This window comes from Sturnira hondurensis, unplaced genomic scaffold, assembly GCF_014824575.4.
Source record: "Sturnira hondurensis isolate 20B ecotype Veracruz unplaced genomic scaffold, ASM1482457v3 Scaffold0010128, whole genome shotgun sequence".
Lineage (NCBI taxonomy): Eukaryota > Metazoa > Chordata > Mammalia > Chiroptera > Phyllostomidae > Sturnira > Sturnira hondurensis.
Window position 1 is genome coordinate 34,952,972 of NW_028082759.1, and position 19,566 is coordinate 34,972,537.

At 37.5% G+C, this 19,566-nt stretch overlaps 1 protein-coding gene across 1 annotated transcript in view; it reads left to right on the top strand.

Annotated features, from left to right (window-relative positions):
• The window catches only part of CUNH8orf34 (chromosome unknown C8orf34 homolog), a 300,229-nt gene that overhangs the window by 51,385 nt on the left and 229,278 nt on the right, over positions 1–19,566 (top strand). Inside the window, 2 exon segments of the mRNA XM_037058678.1 lie at positions 7,742–7,889; positions 12,878–13,009. Of these exon segments, the coding sequence (XP_036914573.1) occupies positions 7,742–7,889; positions 12,878–13,009 (280 nt within the window).

A 19,566-nucleotide genomic window follows, 5' to 3' on the forward strand; every position in this document is an offset into this window, starting at 1 on the left:
AAGATGTGGGTTGTTAGTATAGTTCTCCTAGGCTCATCACGAGACCCTGTACACTGACTGAGAACACATAGGCGATCGGTGTGTCACAGGTTAGGGTTCATATGTCATCTAAGGTTTTGTCCACAGAAGGTCTTTTACCTCTGACAGTATTCCAATCTATAGCCACTTCTGTCAGACACTGAAAACTAACTCATAAGAAAACAAACATTTGCTTTTTGTTTCCAAGCTCACTTCTCATAACCCCATGAGGAAATTAAATAAAGGCAAATTAACTTTCAAAAATAGCAAAGCAAATAAAATAAACTCTACCCTATTTTCCTGTTGTAGAGAAACTGTGAAGAGTTCTTGTTTTTGGATCCTGACTTTTTTAGATTTCCTGAATTTTTCTGATAACTTTGGCCATGAAAAATATCCAAAAGAACACAGAGAAGTTTGCTGTTGGAGGAAGGAATCAAAGGTAGAGGAACATAAAAACCATGTTGCCAAATGAGAGGCACAATAGAATATTTACAGAACGTATTTGAATTTGCAGGGTGGAAGGTTGAGTGTAAAAAGGAGGGAACCCAGTCATGGGGCTAAAAGTCTGTAGAAACAGAGAGGAAACAGATGGGAAGGATATTAGGCATGTTGGAATCTGCTGGGCCACTGGCGACTTTGGCCTTAGTAAAGTTAAAAGTGGTTTCTGTCTTTCTTCCTCCTGTACTATCATAAAATACAACAGAAGGGTCTGGAATCATGAAGAGAAGTTGAAAGTAGATTAGATTTGTGAATATACCCAAGACATGGGCATCATAGTTGGGGGGATAAAGTGGGAGGCTTGTGTTTCTGCTGACGACTCAATTGGGAGAGATGAGAGGTGCGATGGGTCCTCCCAAAAACCTTGTGGGTGAAGAAAGGTCATGTGCTAGCCCTGGATCAGGAGCTTCTTGGGCAACACTCTTCTCCCCATGGGTCCTGTGGCTACCATGTCTTAGAGGACTACTTTCTTCTCTTGGGTGGCCTGGAGTGCAAGGGGCTCTGAGAGCACCTGTTGCCTGGTGCAGTTGTGGTGTGGGTGGCTTGGGGAAAGGAAGGTCAGCCTGGAACAGGAGTCCAGGGGCTGCCCCGGAATAGAATGTTGTGGAAGCTGAAGTGTGGGGCGTGGAGACGCTGCCTCTGTCTTGTGGCTACAAAGCCATGTAGAGAAACTGCTCTCATAAAAATGGAAAAGCAATTCACCTTTATTTACGATATCATCACCTGAAGATCTTACCAAGGGTCTATATTCTATATTGAATTGGTGTTCTCTTTTTAGAATTTCCCCACATTTCTCTGCACCTGGCTGCTTCTGATTTTTATATTCAAATAATACATTTCTATACATTTTTATTCCTTTTTTATCTTTGTAGAGTATCTCTTCTAAATTTTTTATGTACAGTGTGAGAAAGAAAAACTCTGAATTTTATGTCTGAAAGCATCCTGATTTTTTTACCCAAACATTTGATTTATAACCTGACAAATGCATAGAATTTTAAGGTCATTTCCCCCACTTGCCTCATTTGAAAATATTAAAGCATTGCCCATTTGTTTTTTTAATAAAAGCATTGTTTTACTTATGAGAAGTTTAATATCAGTCAAGTTAGTATTTCTTTATAGACAGCCTTTTCCCCCTCTGTAATCTTTTGTTATTTTATTTCTTGTCTTTGAACTCATAAGATTTCAACAAGGTGTTTTTACAATAATTATGGGTCTTTTCATTAAATCTGAGCTCTTTCAGTCTGATGCTTTAGGGTATCTTCAGCCTATGGAGTTTTTATTACATTTTTCTTAATTTTCGTATTTGTATTTTCACTGTAGTCATCTGAAATGCTTCTTAAAAGGATTTTGGGCCTTCCATATCTCAGTTCCATGCCTCTTAATTTGTATTTCCCTCGGTTTTGTATTTTTGTTTCTTTTATCATTAGATTTATTCAACTTTTAATTTTAGATCACTAACATTGCCTCGAATTTCCTATGTCCTTCCATTTATATTTTGATTTTAGCAATCGTATTTTAATTCTCCCAAGTTCTATGTTTGCTTCAGATTTTTCTCATTTTCATGACAGCAAGTTCCTGTTTTATAAATGCAACATTCTTTCCAGTGGTTTTCTGAAGTAGCTCCATTTCTTCTTGGCTCAGTTGTCTTCTGTTCATACGTGTGTACAGTCTTTCCCTAAAATTATTGGTGGTTTCTGGTTGCTTTTTCATATATGGGAATGAAAGATTAGGTTTATCATTATAGATAGCTTGGACCAGGTTCTCTCTATAAGCTGAATAGATGCCCCCATCTGACCTCTTCCTCGGTGAGGGAGGCTGGGAGCCAGCTCAGAGAGGTGGTTAGCCATCAGGCTCCCTGGGACAGCACATCAGTGAGGCATCAAGGTGCCCAGTGAGGAGGGCCTTGCTCTGGGGGTGGAATGCTTTCCTGTGGTTCACTGCCAGGCGTCTGTCCTCACCTTCCGTGACATGCAGAGTCCCTGGTCACCTCCAGTTCTACTCTGCTGCTTCCTGGAGTCCAACACTCTTCCTGGAGACTTGCTCAGACAGATGGCATGGAACAAGAGTTCTCTGACCTCACTGTGAGTAAAAGCCCCAGCTGCCAACCACACCCCTTAGGAGGGGGGGATGGGATTTCAGCCAGCCCAGCTGCTGGGAATGCAGTTCTCTAATGAGTTATAGGGATGGCGTCCCCTTGGCTTCTGGTTTTGTGCTTTGCCCGAATATTCTCTCTGGTTCTTGGAAAGAATAGAACTTATTTCTGTTGTCTTGACTGTAGTGTCTTCCATGCTTTGATGTATCCACAGTCTTACCCACCTGCTTCATTTTTCGTGATTCCAGAGTTTCTCAAATCTCTAGTCAAGTGATGGCACCCTTTCTCATTACACCTTGCTATTTGTTTTCATTCTGTAAATAACTTTTTTGTTATTTTAATAGGATTTGGAGGCATGAGGGAGGGGCTAGTCAAGGTGTAGGTATGTAAGATCATTCAACTAGGTTATATAGAAACCAACATGTATTGAATTTGTACAAATGCTACAGAACCACATTTCTTTCGAATAGTGTCTGTGGTCTGGAGTTAGTGTTAAAAATGTTTTTGGTTAAATAAAAATATATAGGCATACACAGCATATTTCATATGTAAAACAGTCTTGCAAACAGCTGGCAAGATTTTCCATTACTTCAGCAGAAAATGGATTTTACTGAATGATTGTGAATCTTTCTGAATCACCTCGTGGTTTGCCAGCTGCACCGAGCTCGGTCCGGCTCAGTGAGGGTTTGTTGGCACTGATTGCCATTTATTTTAGTCTTAAGCACATGATATCTGTTTTTATCAAAACATGTATAACTATACAAAACCTTACAGAAATCATGTGTAAACAGAGTTCAGCACTTACCTTCTGCGAATGTGGTATTAGGTGTCTGTGAATGAGAAGCGCGTTTCCAGCAGTTACCGAGGACATCAGTGTGCTCTTTTACTTTTCATAAACCGTGGGGCACATGTGATGTCAGCATGCTGCTAAATACAATGTACGTGAGGATTTCTGTCTATGCCTAATGCTGTGACTTTTAGTTTAATGTCAATGTAGCATTAAATGGCTTATCTGTTTTCTGTACATGGACTTGGTGTGATGCATATTGGGTACAACTTTTCTTTGAAAATGACTATATATACTTTAATCATCATGTAATATTCTATATTTTTTATTTTAATGGTAACAGTATAATTTTGCTAGTTGAGAAAATATCTCTAATAAAAAGGAAAGATTAGGACTTAAATGTTTTAAACTGGCTAGATTTGAGAGCTATTTTTAAAATATTTTCTCACCTCTGTGTCTTCAGATCATATTGCCCACTGCCTCTCATTGCCACTTTTAGCTGCCAGCCCCTGGCTAGTTCACCTAGATTCCTCAGTAGTTTTAACTCCTGATTATTGCCACACTCTCTAACGCTGCACCTGTCTTCCTCCTTGACAATTTCCATGTACATGTAGATGGCCTTTTCCTCATCTCCATGTCTTTACTGAACTCCTCTCATCGGATGATGTTTATCTGACTTCCTGCCTTAGCCCCTCCCACTGCTGTTACCAGTGACTGCAGACTGTCCATAGTCTCACTTTCAAGCATCTTTCTCTCTGACCACCCCCTCCTATCCTTGTAGCTTACTGCCTCTGGTTTCCCAACTCCAGCTTTTCTTTGACTCCGTCTGGCCATCCAGTTCATTGATCCCTCATCTCTTTTTTTTTTCACTCTGTAATCACGTTCAAGTTTTTTTTTTATTTTAATATATTTTATTGATTATACCATTACAGTTGTTCTATTCTCCCCTTCATTCCCCTCCACCCTGCACACCCCCTTCTCCACTCCCCCCCTCTAGTTTATGACCACGTGTCTCAAGTTCTTTAGATTCTATATTTCCCCTCCTATTCTTGCCCTCCCCCTATCTATTTTCTACCTACTGTCTATGCTATTTTCTGTACCTTCTCCCCGATTCTCCTCCTCCCACTCCCCTGTTGCTAACCCTCCATGTGTTCTTCATTTCTATGGTTCCGCTCCTGATCTAGCTGTCCTCTTGGTTTGCTTTTGTTTTAGGTGTGGTTGTTAATAACTGTGAGTTTGCTGTCCTTTCACTGTTCATATTTTTAATCTTTTTTTCTTATATAAGTCCCTTTAACATTTCCTATAATAAGGGCTTGGTGGTGATGAACTCCTTGAATTTGATCTTATCTGAGAAGCACTTTATCTGTCCTTCCATTCTAAATGAGAGCTTTGCTGGATAAAGCAATCTTGGATGTAGGTCCTTGCCTTTCATGACTTGGAATACTTCTTTCCAGCCCCTTCTTGCCTGTAAGGTCTCTTTTGAGAAATCTGCTGACAGTCTGATGGGAACTCCTTTGTAGGTGACTGTCCCCTTATCTCTTGCTGCTTCCAGGATTCTCTCCTTTATTTTAATCTTGGGTAATGTAATGATGATGTGCCTTGGTGTGTTCCTCCTTGGGTCCAACTTCTTTGGGACTCTCTGAGCTTCCTGGACTTCCTGGAAGTCTATTTCCTTTGCCAGACTGGGGAAGTTCTCCTTTATTATTTGCTCAAATAAGCTTTCTACTCATGGCTGTTTCTTTTCCCCTTCTGGTACCCCTATAATTTGGATGTTGGAACGCTAAAAGATGTCATCTCTTTGATGTCCTCACTCAGTCTCTTGTCCAATTTACAATCTGGGATCATGTACACAGTTACTCTAATTGCTCCTTTGCATGTACTTACTTGCAAGTGCCTTGCCCGTCTCTCAGATCACCCTACTCCGTTAGCTAAACCTGATCCTGCCTAAATACAAACTATCTCTTTCATTCCTGCATAAAATGGGATATAGGGATAACCAACATTAGTTACTATACTGACGATTAAAAAATCAACAGTGATTACTTGGTTATTATGACTGTATGAGCCATCTTTTAAAGACAATATAGGGACGCTTCAGTTTATTTTCAAAGAAGGAAAATACCCACGGAAACTTTTCATTGAATTTGAAAGGCAAACAAAAAAAAGTGAGCATGAGACCTTCAGAAGTTTCAGGATTGAAACTGTGATTGGTTTAAAGCTGTAGTCTGATCTGATGTTGCTTTATCTGTACTCCCAGGCCTTCTGTGACAGTAGTGAGCTAGGCGGGCCTTGCACTTATTTTTTTTCCTCAATCTTTTCATAGCTTTTGTAGTGTACAATGAATTTAAATAGAACATCACATATCTCTTCTACAGAAGCAAGATCTAAAACGTTCTCAAATTGCATTCCACTGATCTATAATTGGGGTTAAACTGAACCCTGCATTGCTTTAACCACAATAAAGACATGGCCTCTTTAGTTGTAACTAACATAATTGATATTCTAAATAACAAATAAAGAAGACGTGTATCAACTGGTTGTTTGCTTACCTGTTTTTCCGACAATAAAGAAGTATTACCTTTGTTTGCTAAATATTTTACTTCATGGTATATTTAAGGTAGAAATCCTTTGCTCCTTCTAATTCTATGTTCAATCTGCACATTTTTGAGATACCTTGAATTCCTTTATTCATGGCTCTGAGATCACATTGGAATTTTATCATCTACCCAATCCACTTAGCCTCTACCCAGAAAACTGTACGTTCCTAGACTGTTATAAATATCAGTTAATATCCCTGAGATATCAAGACAGCAGTTTCTTGCATAAGAGGTCAGAAGAATATATTTTGCTGGTCTAAGAAATCTATGAATGTATGTGAAGATGCATTATGAATAATGTATGTGAAGCTTATTGAAAGTTGAGTTTATAATTGCATCTCTTAAAATATTATTTATTAGGACAGGCAACCACTTTAATAGCTAATATTTACCTGTGGTCAGTAAGCTCAGCATTTGTTTGTTCCCTCATTCATTCATTCATTCAGTACCACCTGTGAGCTAGGTAGAGCTCCAGGTTCTAGGGAGCGAGCACTGATCCAACCTGGTCATCTTCGTTCTCAGCACACTAGTGAGGAGGAGCAGAGACAGGCACAAACAGATGAGCAAATATTAAATGAGATGATTCTGGACAGTGGTAAATTATGTGAAGAAAATTAAAAAACAAAGTATAAAACTTTTGTGAAGATTGGTATCTAAGGAGATATCATTGGAGATGAATGATGGCAAGCCGGCGATGTCACCGTCTGAGAGAAGGACATTCAAGGCAGAGGAAACAGGCTCCTGACAAAAAATACAAGGGGATGGGAAATTTCCAGTACCCACTCTGTTAGCCCTTGGATATCTGTTTGGTTTACTCACAAGAACCGCTGCCTCGCACAGTTTCTGAACTCAAAATGATAACTGACAGACTAGAATTCTGGGCTAAACCCAGCAAGATGAAATGTGACTGATTTGAATGTAAAATGGTGCGTACAGGTTCACAAACCCCATTACTCAGCACAAAATGATATCCACATGGTTTGGCTACTGTTCATATGAGAACAATCTGGGGACTCTGACTGACTACACAGTGGAGCTTGCTCTTTGCTGTTTCTGACAGGGAAAAACAATGTATAGATATTACCCTTCATCAGATTTCTGCCCAATTTAAGGCATCAATAGAGCTGTCCACAAATGGAGTGGCCTATGTGATAGGTAGAGAAATTTCCATTGCTTACCTGGTGAAAAAATGGAGAAAGAATGAATACCCACCGGGGCTTTTGGAAAATGAAAGTCTGTATTGTTCAGAAGTCAGTTTAAGACACTTTTCAGTTTCTGTGATTTATTACTTGTTTATTTCATTCCAATAAATTTTTCTTCATTTTGGGATATTTATATATGGTTCGGAAGAAAATATTATTGATGTAGAATAATGTATGTGAAGCTTATTGAAAGTTGAGTTTATAATTGCATCTCTTAAAATAGTAATCTGAAGTTTAAAACTCAGACCATAATATTTTTAAGAGTTTAAATTAAATTTCTAGTATGTTTTGACCAAGTAGAATAACAAAAATAAAAGTAAATAAATATACCTTGGCCTTACCATGTGTTAGTTGTGTAACACACACAACCTTCCAGCACTTCCGTTTCCTCAAAGTGACGACAGTGAGCTGCACCTGCCTGGAGATGCCTTAGGGTTAAATGAGTTGTGGAGTAGGAAGCAGTTGGGCAGTGGTTGGCCATAGCAAGTGCTGAGTGAGTGTTTGTCATTGTTGTTCAGTGTAAATGTGTTTTCTCTTCTGCCTTCAGGAATTAATGACCAAATTGATAACTGAGACGCCTGACCAGCCGATCCCATTTCTCATTGACCATCTCCAGTCCAAACAAGGAAACCGTGGGCAGCTTCAGAGAACTTTATCTGGATCCGCAGCTCTCTGGGCAGAAAGTGAGCCAGCAGGTACATGAAAAAATATAGTTTATAGTTAGTTTTGGTACATTGAGTGTAAAAATTTACAGAAGTCTTTCTGATTATAAGATAAATATGGATGGTTACCTAGGGTTTCAGGTATTGATCTGTGACTTCACTCATATGCTAAAATTTGTCATCAGATATTCTTTAGTGTAAATATATTATCATGCATTATGCTTTAAATATGATCATTTGTCCATCAAATTTAATAGAAATAAGATTCAGATTTTCATGAAAAGATTTCATTCTGTATGAATTCAAGCTAATTATTCTAAGCTTGAAAATTTTCTTCTTTTTATGCAGAATCTGAAATAAATGCTTTTAGCTGATCTGTAGACAGGTAAATAGTAGATTTCTACAACGTTACCCTTCTCATTGCCCAAACTGGTGATTAGTCTCTATTTCTCCGAGCCCCAGTTTTATCTGTGTAGTAACTTCAGTCTTAGATCCATTTACTCTGGGCGTTGGGGAACCAGCTTCAACATTGGGTGATAGCCCCACTTCAGCAGTTTAACTAGATCCTTTGTGTAATCTTACAATTCTAAAAATCAAGATATTGGCTGAGTGGCTTCTCACCTGGAGTCTAGAGTAAGAAAAAACCTGCTTCCAAGCTCATTCAGGTTGTTGGCAGAAATAATTTCCTTGTAGTTCTAGGACTGGGATCCCTGTTGCCTTGCTGGCTTTTAGCCCAGGGTTGCTCTCAGCTCCTAGATGCAATCAGCAGTTCTTTGCCACATGCCTCTCTCACATTATGGCAGCTCACGTCTGTAAAACCGGCAAGGGAATTTCTCTCAGGTTCAGTAAGATGGAGTCCTTTATAACAAGATGTGATCACAGCATTCTGATCAGCAAATTAGCATCATCTCTGCCATATTCTATTGGTTTGTAGTAAGTCAAAAATCCTGTCTGCACTCAGAGGGAGGGAACCTTGTAAGTTATAGCAGCTGGGGACGAAGGTCATGGGCATCATCTTAGAATTCTGACTGGCACAAGTACAGCATAACGTATTGCTTAGTAAGGGTGAAGGGGAGGTGGAGATTCTTAGTACTGCCAGTTGACTGACCTGGGTAAAGGCATAAATGCTTGTTTAATAAAGTGAGATGGAAACATAGGAGTAAGTTTATGAATGACAGTAATGAGTCCATTTCCTATAGAAGAATTTGAGTGTCTTGCAGGGCATCTGGGTGGATAATTCCAGCAGGCAGGTATGAGTCTAATACTTTTCGGATGGGTCCAGGCAGGAGTCACAGATGAGGCATTCATATTATATACAAAATCATTAAAACTATGGGCATAAAAGAATGGAAGATGTTTTGGTTCAATTTATAGATTGAGCAGGTGATGAAATGGAAGAAGGCCAGTGTGAGATCATATCCAATACCTATAATGTTGTCTGTTTACTGAGAACTGAGATTGTTTACTGAGGACAAGAGGGTTGGGGATTGTTTAGGGGAGATTGAAGTGAGTGATGAAACTGTGAAAAATCACCAAGGGAAATGAAAAAAAAAGAGTTGGCAAAGGAAAATAAAAAAGGACTGTAGGCAGTTCTGTGGCCTATTGGAAGTTGAAGACATGATGGTTTCCGTCATGGACACCATTAGCAAGATTGATTTTTCAGTGCCCAGAAGTACTGGGTGGGGAGCCGAGGAAAGAGTTGGAGGGACTGACTGAGAATTGTGGTTGTGCCATCGTGAGGGTGGAGGGGGGGAAGAAGAGTTTTGCAAAATAATTGAAGACTTTTTTGAGCCAATCATGCAGGTGATTGAAGCACATGATCTGGTACGAGAGGGCAGTGAGCAAGGAGAAGGTTTAGACATGAAAAGCAGAGCAGAGAGCCAAAGACCTTGAGGAAGCCCTGTGAGTGCAGGTGCCGGTGCAGTGAAAATGTGAGAGAAGCACAGCGGCTTGTGCCTTCTGAGACTTCTGAGGTGGAAAGATTCCAGATGATGAGAAGGTTCTGTGGGCTGCCTCAGTTTGAAAGTGTCTTAAGCATCAGGAAAGTGAAGCTTTTTAAAGTTGAGGAGGACAACGAAGTCTGAGGCTTAATATGTGGTTTGCCTAAGGTTTCAGAGGTCACCAGGGTTTCCAAGTTGTTGAAAGGTCAAGGGAGACTGTGCCAATATCGTGAGTAGGGCTGTGAAATTAATCAGGGGCAGAAAGATGGCAGCAATGACCAGTGGTGAGTAGTGTGGACAGACAGCGTTAATCACAAGGCAGAAGGGACTTTCTGCTTGACATCGGTGGACCTGGAAGACCCATCCTGTAGGGGGCAGCACGGGAAAGGATGAACACTCTCTGGGAGCTGGCAGTGCTCTTGGGGGAGAAATGAGGTGTCTCCTAAGACGTGAAAGGAGGGGAGAGGGTTGAGACTAGAGGAGCCTTTGTTAACCACGAAGTATGTGTTCCAGAAGTGGAGGAAGAAAACTGTTGGAGGAAAGAGTATGACAAAAGGGACAAGGAAATCATACAGTCATTCTTGGATAGGAATATAACAGAAATTTTAATGCAAGTGATAGTAAATAATGCCAGTTTAAACCTTGACAGATATTTGAAATTGTTTCTTTTGGTGTATGTTTTAATTAGCTACGAAATATCTCAGTATTCAAAGTATAGATGCAATGCTTATTGAAAATATCTTAGGATGTCCTCTTATTAACTTTAAATGTATCAAGCAACTTGGGACACATCTTTTCAAAAGTTCGTCACTTAACATTGTCAAGGACAAACCTCAAAGCAGCTGTTTTTTGGTTCCTTCTCAGATATTCTAATTATTCTTTGACAATACTTATGAGATTTGCTTTATTTCTCATATTCAAAAGTTTAATGGGAATACTTCTAAATGTATTCCTGTTTTCTGTAACTTTTCATTATATTTAATGAATCCTTTCAATGAGCAAATCCAGGTCTTAAGCCTGGAGCATTTTCCCTTTTGTTTACTTAGTTGTTGCTTCTATCATATTTGTTTTGATTTCTTCTTAATTAAAATCAAATATGTGTGAATCGAGCCTCCTTTACTGTTCTCTGTTCTCTCATTTCATTTTGTATGGTGTTTGCCTTTATAGACTAACCTCTAGGGAGGTGTATTTGTCACCTGTGTTCTCTGGGTTGCTGACTCTGTTTTCTACAGTATCAGTTTTCTCTTCCTGGCTTAGAACACAAATTTAAATGTTGCTGTTACACATTAGCTCCCTATCATTTCTTTTTGTTTCACAGAATTCATTTCTTCTTTTGTTATTGACAAATTAGCTACACTCTAAAATTTGAATGTTTTCCATAATAAATCTTCTGTAACACTATCAATTTTCTCTGTATCTTGAATGTTGCATTTTTGGTTTGTATATCAAATTTTTTCTCCAAAATCATGTTTTAGTTTATTCAGACTTAAATGAGCAGTGTTCTACTTAGCTTTAGGTTTATCCATAAATGTATAGGTGGATTCTTATTTGTCCTCTCACCATACTGCTTAAAACCTTAAAAATTCTTTAAAAAATGTTAGAGGCAGATGAAATTAATGCCACCACTGACATTTCCACTCTCCAGCAAATTTTGTGGTTCTCTGCTAAACTGACCAGTGACCTTCGATCTCTTATCTCTTTTCAAACACCCAATAAGGACAATATTATTACTAGATTATTTAAATTAAAATGGATTCTTTTTCCTTGCCAGTAGTAGAGAATTTAATAAGCCACAAAATCCAATGTATCTTTTCCTTCTGGTTCCTTTTAGCTTTTCTTTATATCATGAGCTGCTACATTTTATAAACAGGATTCCATATACCCTTACCCATATTGCCGTAGAAGAAATTTTGGTGCTAGGATGGATGTAGAAAGAAAGATACTGAGAGATTATGAAACAATGTAAGGACGTGGCTTGGAGATGGGGGCAAGGCTAGTGGATGTCTTGAAATCCTTTAGTATCTTTCTGATGTGCCTATCTTTTGTCTTAATGCTATTTGTGGAAATATCTCCTGAGTTCTGCCAGATCACAGACCAATATTTTTGTTTCTGGTGTTTTAGAATATTTATGCCTCTTTTAGCACTTAATGGGATGTTAGGAGATGGGAAAATTGGGTGGCAGTTAAATACAACCCTAACATGAACTTTTGAGGGATCCATATAATATATCATGAGGTCTGTTTGACATTTATAAGTGGGTGGCCAAAGAAATATGTATAAGTCATTCATAAAGGTTGGATGGTTTAGAAACTTATAAATTTAAACAAGGAGACAGAAGGAAACTCTAAAGAGTGCCACCTAGACAAAAGAGGAAGTTGAGGAAGCAATGAATGAGGCAGAAAAAGAGTGGTCAGGTTAATAGGACGAGAAGAAAGTGATGCTCTGAGAATAGAAGAAAAAATTCTGCAAAGATAACTGTCTAAGCAGGTGAAATGCTTGGTAAAAAAGTAAGAGGGATGAACTCTGAAAAGACCATTTAACTTGGGACTTGGTATGACATTGACCATCTTCGAAGAGGAACTTTAACTTTCAATAGTTGGTCGAATTAATCTTTCTTGAAGAGAGAAGTGGAAAAAGTGAGCCATGTTCTAGAAGGAATTTAGGTGAATGTCAGTTTTGTGGGTCAGAGTGAATTATGGGTAAGCTAACATCAGTGAGCATAATTTACTTAAATATTTAGTTGTTTTTATTTACAACAGAATACAATGCTTTCTTCCATGGCAACGTTTAAAGAATGTTATTTTAAGTAACGGTAATTCATGCCTTAAAAAGCCTTTCAAACAATTTCACGGTTCAAAATGATCTTAACCATACTACTGTACAAACTGATTCATATCAAATTGATAACTAAAATGTACAGAGGAAATTAAGCAAGCAATGCTTATGGATATTTGCATTATTTTTATATAAGGTAACCTATAAGCTTTGCTGAATATGCCTGACTTCATGAATTTAGTTTTTTATGAATCTTGAAATCACTTATTATTGAGCATATATATATATTTGTTGTTGCTTTAACAGAACATAAAGGAACAAGAAGGGATTTCAGAAGCTATGATAAGCCTTGGCAACTAAATGCAAAGAAGCCAAAAAAGTCGAAAAGTGACCTTGCTGTATCTAATATTTCTCCACCATCACCAGAATCCAAATCATGTAAGGACGTTTATTATTCAAGAATTACTAAATATATGTAAGTCTCTGTTACTAACAAAATGAAGAAAAGGTAAGAATTGAAGCCAGATGTTTTATTTGATATTTCTGGCTATTGATTCTAATGAATTTCATACCTATTTCGGCATTAACATTGAGCTTTGTTTATATCTACTCATTCGTATTCTAAATCATGTGTAATTGGTTATTTTAGACCATTTGGAATACACTCTGTTAAGAATGTATATTGCCTGGAGTGGGTCCCTTGGCTCTCATGTCCAGTGCAGCATTGCCTCACCTGTGACGTGACACCCACCCTGCATTTAGTAAAGTACGTAAGAGCAAACAAAATCTTTTAGAGCAGGGACCAGGAAGATTTGTGCTCCAAACATTTAACGAAATTTAAGAAATCCTTCACCCATTACTTCCCTGACGTCCTACTTATTATTTATTACTGAAGTCCCTATATTTATTTCTATTTTTACTTTATCCCTCTCTGTCTGCCTATCTCTTTCCCTCCCTCCCCTCCTTCTTACCTCTAGAGGCTTGCTAATTTTATTGTATTTATTTTTAATTTTTTTCTTATCTTCATCTAAGAACATATTCATTGATTTAGAGAGAGGGGAAGAAAGGGAGAGGAAAAGAGAGAGAAACATCGATTAGTTGCCTCTCCTGCAGGCCCCGACCGAGGACGGAACCCACAACCAAGGCAGGTGCCCTGACTAGGAATTGAATCCATGACCTCTTAGTTTATCGAATGGTGCTCTGCACTGGCCAAAGCTAGAGGCTTACTGTTTTCAAGGAGTCAGTCAGTCAGTGCTAGAGGCCATCAACTAGAGGGGAGGATGCTGAAGGGCTGGTACCCTGCAGAGCCGGTGTTTCTGCCAAGATGCTGCTGGATCACAGGATGATGCTGATGGTCTGGCATCTGATATGTTTCCGTTTAGGTGACCTACTGCCAAGTAGGTCTGGTTCCACCTGACTGTTAGCTTTTTAAAGCAAAAGTAATAACAAAGAGAGTTTTTATAGTACACATAGAGATTATATATGTGACCATGAGAATGCAACATTCAGAATTATTCATTAAAAATATGTTGTCAAAATATATTAAATTGTTGCTGAAGTAATAGAATATCTTTTGAACTTTTACAGTGATACGTTAAAGATGATTATTGTAATATGTAAGGCAACACCACAAAGCACAAATGGCATAAATAAAAATTTAGTAGATGAATTAAAATGAGATACCCAAAGAAAAGTATGATTCTCCTTCTGAAACAAAGTCAGGAAAAGAAGAACACAGAAATAAAGAACAGACTGACAAGACAGAAACAAATGCCAAAATGGTAGATTTAAGTGCAAACATGTCAATAAGTATAATAAGTGTAAATGTACTAAACAATTAAAAAGCAAGAATTTACAGGCTAGATTTAAAAAGTGTAGATTGTTTACAAGATTCATTTTAAACATAAAGATACAGTTTAGAATACTAACTATAAAGAAACTTTAACGGCTGTGGTAATATCAGACTAAGTAGAGTTCCAGGTGAAGGATATTACTAGGGATCCAGAAGATCCAATGGCAAAGTTCCCAATGGCATGGAGGGGCAAGTTTACAGAACTAGAGTAAGATATAGACAGATACAAGAAAGAGACCAAAAATGGGTGAGTATATGAAAGTTTTGAGCACTATTAACAACTTTGACATATTTAGGACACTCTACTCAGTGAAGTTAGAATATGTGTAATTCTCAATGCCAACTGGGATATTCGTCGATATAGACCACATACTGTACCCTAAAAAATGATTGAAGTCGTATGGCGTATGTTTGCTGCCTAAATTGTACTAAAGTCAAATTAAGGCTAGAAACTTCCCTGCAAATATTTCAAAATTAGCATATTTTCAGATAATCCATGAGCCAAGAACAAAATCACAAAGGCAATTAACAACATTTTGAGGAATAAAATATTAAATTTTCAGGATGAAGCTAAAGCAGAACTTAGGAAAAAATTTATAGCTTTAAAATTCTGCCTTGAAAAAATAGTATAAAATTAATGATCTTGGCTTTGACTTTAAGAATATAGAAAATAATGATTTAAAATAAGCATACTGAGTAAAAGAAATGGGAAAAATAATAATAGAAGTTGAGATAGAAAACAATACAGAAGAATCAATAAATCCAACAGTTGGTTATTTGAAAAGATTCATAAAATAGATTAAAATATAGCAAGATTGATTTAAAAAAGAAGAGAGAAAACCTAACTTACAAATGTCAGGAGTGAAAGAGAAGAAGAAGACTACAGATTCTTAAACTATTAAAAGATAATGAGGAGATACTTTGAATAACATTTTGCCAATAAAACTGACAACTATTCCTTGACAGACAGAAATTACCAAAACTGATTCAAGAAGAAATAGAAATATTTAAATGTCCTATATCAATTTAAAATTTTTTGAGTTTATGATTAAACAGTTTCCCACAAAGAGAGCTCCATGCCAAGATGGCTTTGCAGGGGAATTCCAACATTTGAAGAGGACGTAATACGAGGAGGAGGAGAGTACGTGTTCCAGTTCATTTTATGAGGCTTCCATAACCCTGCTATTAAGACAAGTTTAAAGGACATTACAAGAAAAGAAAACTAGAAGCTAATGTCTCTCATCATCATAGGCATAAAATATTATTAAATATTAGCAGTTTTATTGGTAAAGTCTCTTGACAGAAACAGTACATTTATTTTTAACCCATAGATGGAAACTTTTGGTGGAGGTCACAGTGAGTCAGAATTTGATTAATATAATAAAGAATTGTCCAAAAGTCATCTTGCTCCGTGTACTGTAGGCTGGTGTGTGAGGTAGCAAGCTCCTGTGGACCAGTGAAGGATGCTGTCTGTGGGGTACTCTGGTCTGCCTCCTGTCCTGGGGGTGGGCTTTGCCTCAGTGAATCATAGACTCACCCTCTCTCAGATTCTGTCACTGCATATGGGGCATATGTTGTTGCTACTATTCTGCTGTTTTTGGTTCTCCCCAGAATGTTTTTAAAAAGGTATTTAATCTCTAGCTCTCAATTTTGAGATTAAGTATAACTAAGTAAGCTATTTAATTCAACAAAAAGCTATACAGATATTTCCATTTGGAGGCTGCGTCCTTCCATTATTTATCAAAACATCGTTAGAAATCACCAAATCCATAGCTGATTAGACCATGATCCTACTGTAGCCTTGGCTGCTCAAGATTTGGTTTTCTTCATAAATTGGGTACCATATATACGTATGTATATGTACATATCAAATCATCACAAGCTATAAAATATTTTTTTAAATTTTCTTTAGTTCCACTTGAAAGTTGCTGAGAAGAGTCTTGAGTGTCGTATCAGTTCTCTATTGTCTCATGTATCCTCCCTAAAACTCAATGTCTTAAAAAAACAACAATTTATAATTTCTCATGGATCAGTGGGTTGGCTGGTTTGTTCTCCTGCTGGTCTCACCAGAGCTGCTATGTTGGTGCATTCAGTTGCTAGGTCTGCAAGGCCTAGGGTGATTTGGCAGCTGGTCACATCTGGCCATTATTCGGGAATGTTAATTGGGACTTATTTTTTTTAAATCTATGCTTTTATTTTGTGAATTTTTAGAAAAGAGAACTCTTGAGAGCATATGGTAATTTCCAGGAAATTAGATAATACAATGATGCAGATTAGAAAAACTGTTCAGTGGAGGTTTGCATTTAAGTACCAAACAGTTTTTTAAGGATATGGTACAAATGTAGTTTTATCCGCTTCCTTTTCTGAGTTTCTCTCCCCTAAGCCTGGGCTTGTTCCCAGAGGCCCCTGGGGAATGACCTGTGGGGTAACAGCAGTAGGCCTGGAAGTCTCTTCTGGAGCCATTGAGCAAGGTCACTCCGACCACTCTCACAGCCTGGACACCAGGGTGTGGATGTTAGCTGACATCTCCACCTCAGGTTCCTTAAACAAAAAAACATAGAGGGAGAAGCTGCTTTCTATCTGTAAATTTTAGATTCATTTAAATTACAGAAGTAATATTTACTTATTTTGACAACTAAAAAAATACAGACATGTATTAATAGAGTCTTTTTTCTTTCTGTCCACTCAAATTCTACTCCCTCAGAAATAGTTTGTGTCTTTTCACAGGTTGCATTTTTACATCTTTTCCTTTGTGTAAACTAACATAAAATATATGAGTTGACTTGCTTTATAAAACTGGCTTTAAACTGTAAACATAAGTAATTTTCTTTTATCATTTTGAAATGCATTGTGGACATATCTCCATGCTAATAGACTTAAATCTAAGTTATATTTTTTAATAAGTGCACACTGTATCATAGAGTGAATGTGCCTTAATTTATTTATTGTCCTGTTGAAGGACATTAAATTATTTCTAGACTTTTGCAACAAACAACTGCAGAAATAAAATTAATATTGTACTTCCTGATAAAATAAACAACCTTACAATTTACATATAAGTATACGTATTTTTATTGATTTATTCTAATTTACCAGATATAAAATTGCTGTGTCACAGGGTCAGTATATCTTTTGTTATAATAGTTATTGCCAGATTACTTTTTAAATAGGTGGCAGAAAAAATATTTTAACAGTCTGCCTTTCCTATAGCCTTACCATAAAAATATTTAAAATTTTATTTTATTTACGTTTATCAAAACAAAAGTAACGTAGTTAAGCACTGCAAGACAATAGTGTTTTTCCTTCTTTGTTCTGCTTCTAATGTGGAACCACTTTGAACTCTTTAAGAAGGTGCTTTTGGTACACAAGTCTAGATATCTAAACGTACAAGGTTCTTAACATGGTTGTCCTTTACTTTTCATTTTATTTTTTAAAGATTTTATTTATTTATTTTTAGAGACAGGAGGAGGGAGGGAGAAAGAGAGCAAGAGAAACATCAGTGTGTGGTTGCCTCTCATGCGCCCTCTACTGGGGACCTGGCCTGCAACCCATGCATGTTCCCTGACTGAGAATTGAACCAGTGACCCTTTGGTTCATAGGCTGGCACTCAATCCACTGAGCCTTACCAGCCAGGGCTCCTTTGTTTTTTAAATTTGAGGTGTAACCTCTTGACCTCCTTCTAGGACTGTGTGCTTCACACCCAGACCGCATCTCAGCACCCCACTGCAGTCACACCGATGTTCTAAATGTTGGTTGAATATTTACTCTGCACTGATATAAGTAAAACTACATTAATTCGCCTTTTTTCGCAGTACAGACAAAGGTGTCCAACTATTAATTTGTTACTAGTTGACTATTAATTAGAATTAATAATTGACTGGTTTTTCTGTTTGTTTTCTATGTACCCATCACTAATAGTTCAGCAAATCCTGTGTTCAAGTATTACACACTCTCACTATGATCAAATGCATCAAGTCATCCGCACTCCAGTCTTCTTTTACATTTTATACTTTGTTTTGTTTGAATAACGTTAGATCCCTCTCTGCTGTCGCCCTCTGTCGTCTTGCTCCAGTCTTGGCTCCTTGGTCTCTAGCTGCTTTCTCAGCTGAGCTGTCTCCCAAGACTGTTCTTCACCGTCGCTCTGGAGATCTCTTTTCCTTTTTCTTACGGAGGATCACCGATTCTCTGAGTCCCAAGTCTTTCCACTTATTTGGTGGAGCGCCTCTGCTAGGAGCTTTCTGGGGGGGAAAGTGCTTACAAGATAAATTTTGAGTCTTTACAAGTATCTTGATGGGACCTGTAGTTGGGTATAAATTCTAAGATGGAAGTAACCTCCAGTTGAAATTTTGAAGGAATTTCTCCCATGTCTTCTGTGGAGAAACTTGCTACTGAGAAGTCTGATGACAATTTAATTTGCTGTTTTTGTCCCTGAAAGCTTTTAAGATCTTTACTGCTGCTGTTGTAAAATTTAGTAATAATATGCCTCAAGTTATACTGCACATTCAATGAAATCTTCCCACTTAAAAAAAGAAAAAAACAGTACCTTTTATATCCTTATCACTTTGTCATTTGTCCTCCTTGACCAATACTTTAATGTTTAAATGGTCGGAAACATCCACTTTCTAGGGCATGTCTCCCTTCAGGGACAAGGTTTCAGTGTTGTCCAGCTTGCTAAATTTGAGGACCACTCATCAATCCATTTCATATCTTCCAATAGACTAAGATGTTATTTCTTGCTTAATAATGGCTTCTCCTTGTTGGCTAATTCTTTGACCCAACAAAATCAATAAAAATTTCTTTGCCATAATATGGTTTTAGTGAGAGTTTGGAATTTGGAGGGAAACGAAGGTAAATATGGTTATATTAGAAGACAGCAAGGATGTCTTAGAAATATTTACTAATTGCTGATAAAGTCAGTGATCATCTTTAAGCTGCTAAAACATAAACAAAATCAACTTTACTTGAGTGTTTTTCTTAAATTTTAAAAATTATTAACTTTGAACCAATACCTGAATTTTCTTTTTTCTATAAACATTACACGTTACTTGTTCATTTAAAACATTTCTTAGAGGCAGCTTTATAACTTCCCCACTGTTTGCTCACGAGAAAACCATTTCCAAGACAGTTTTATTCTGTACAGCAA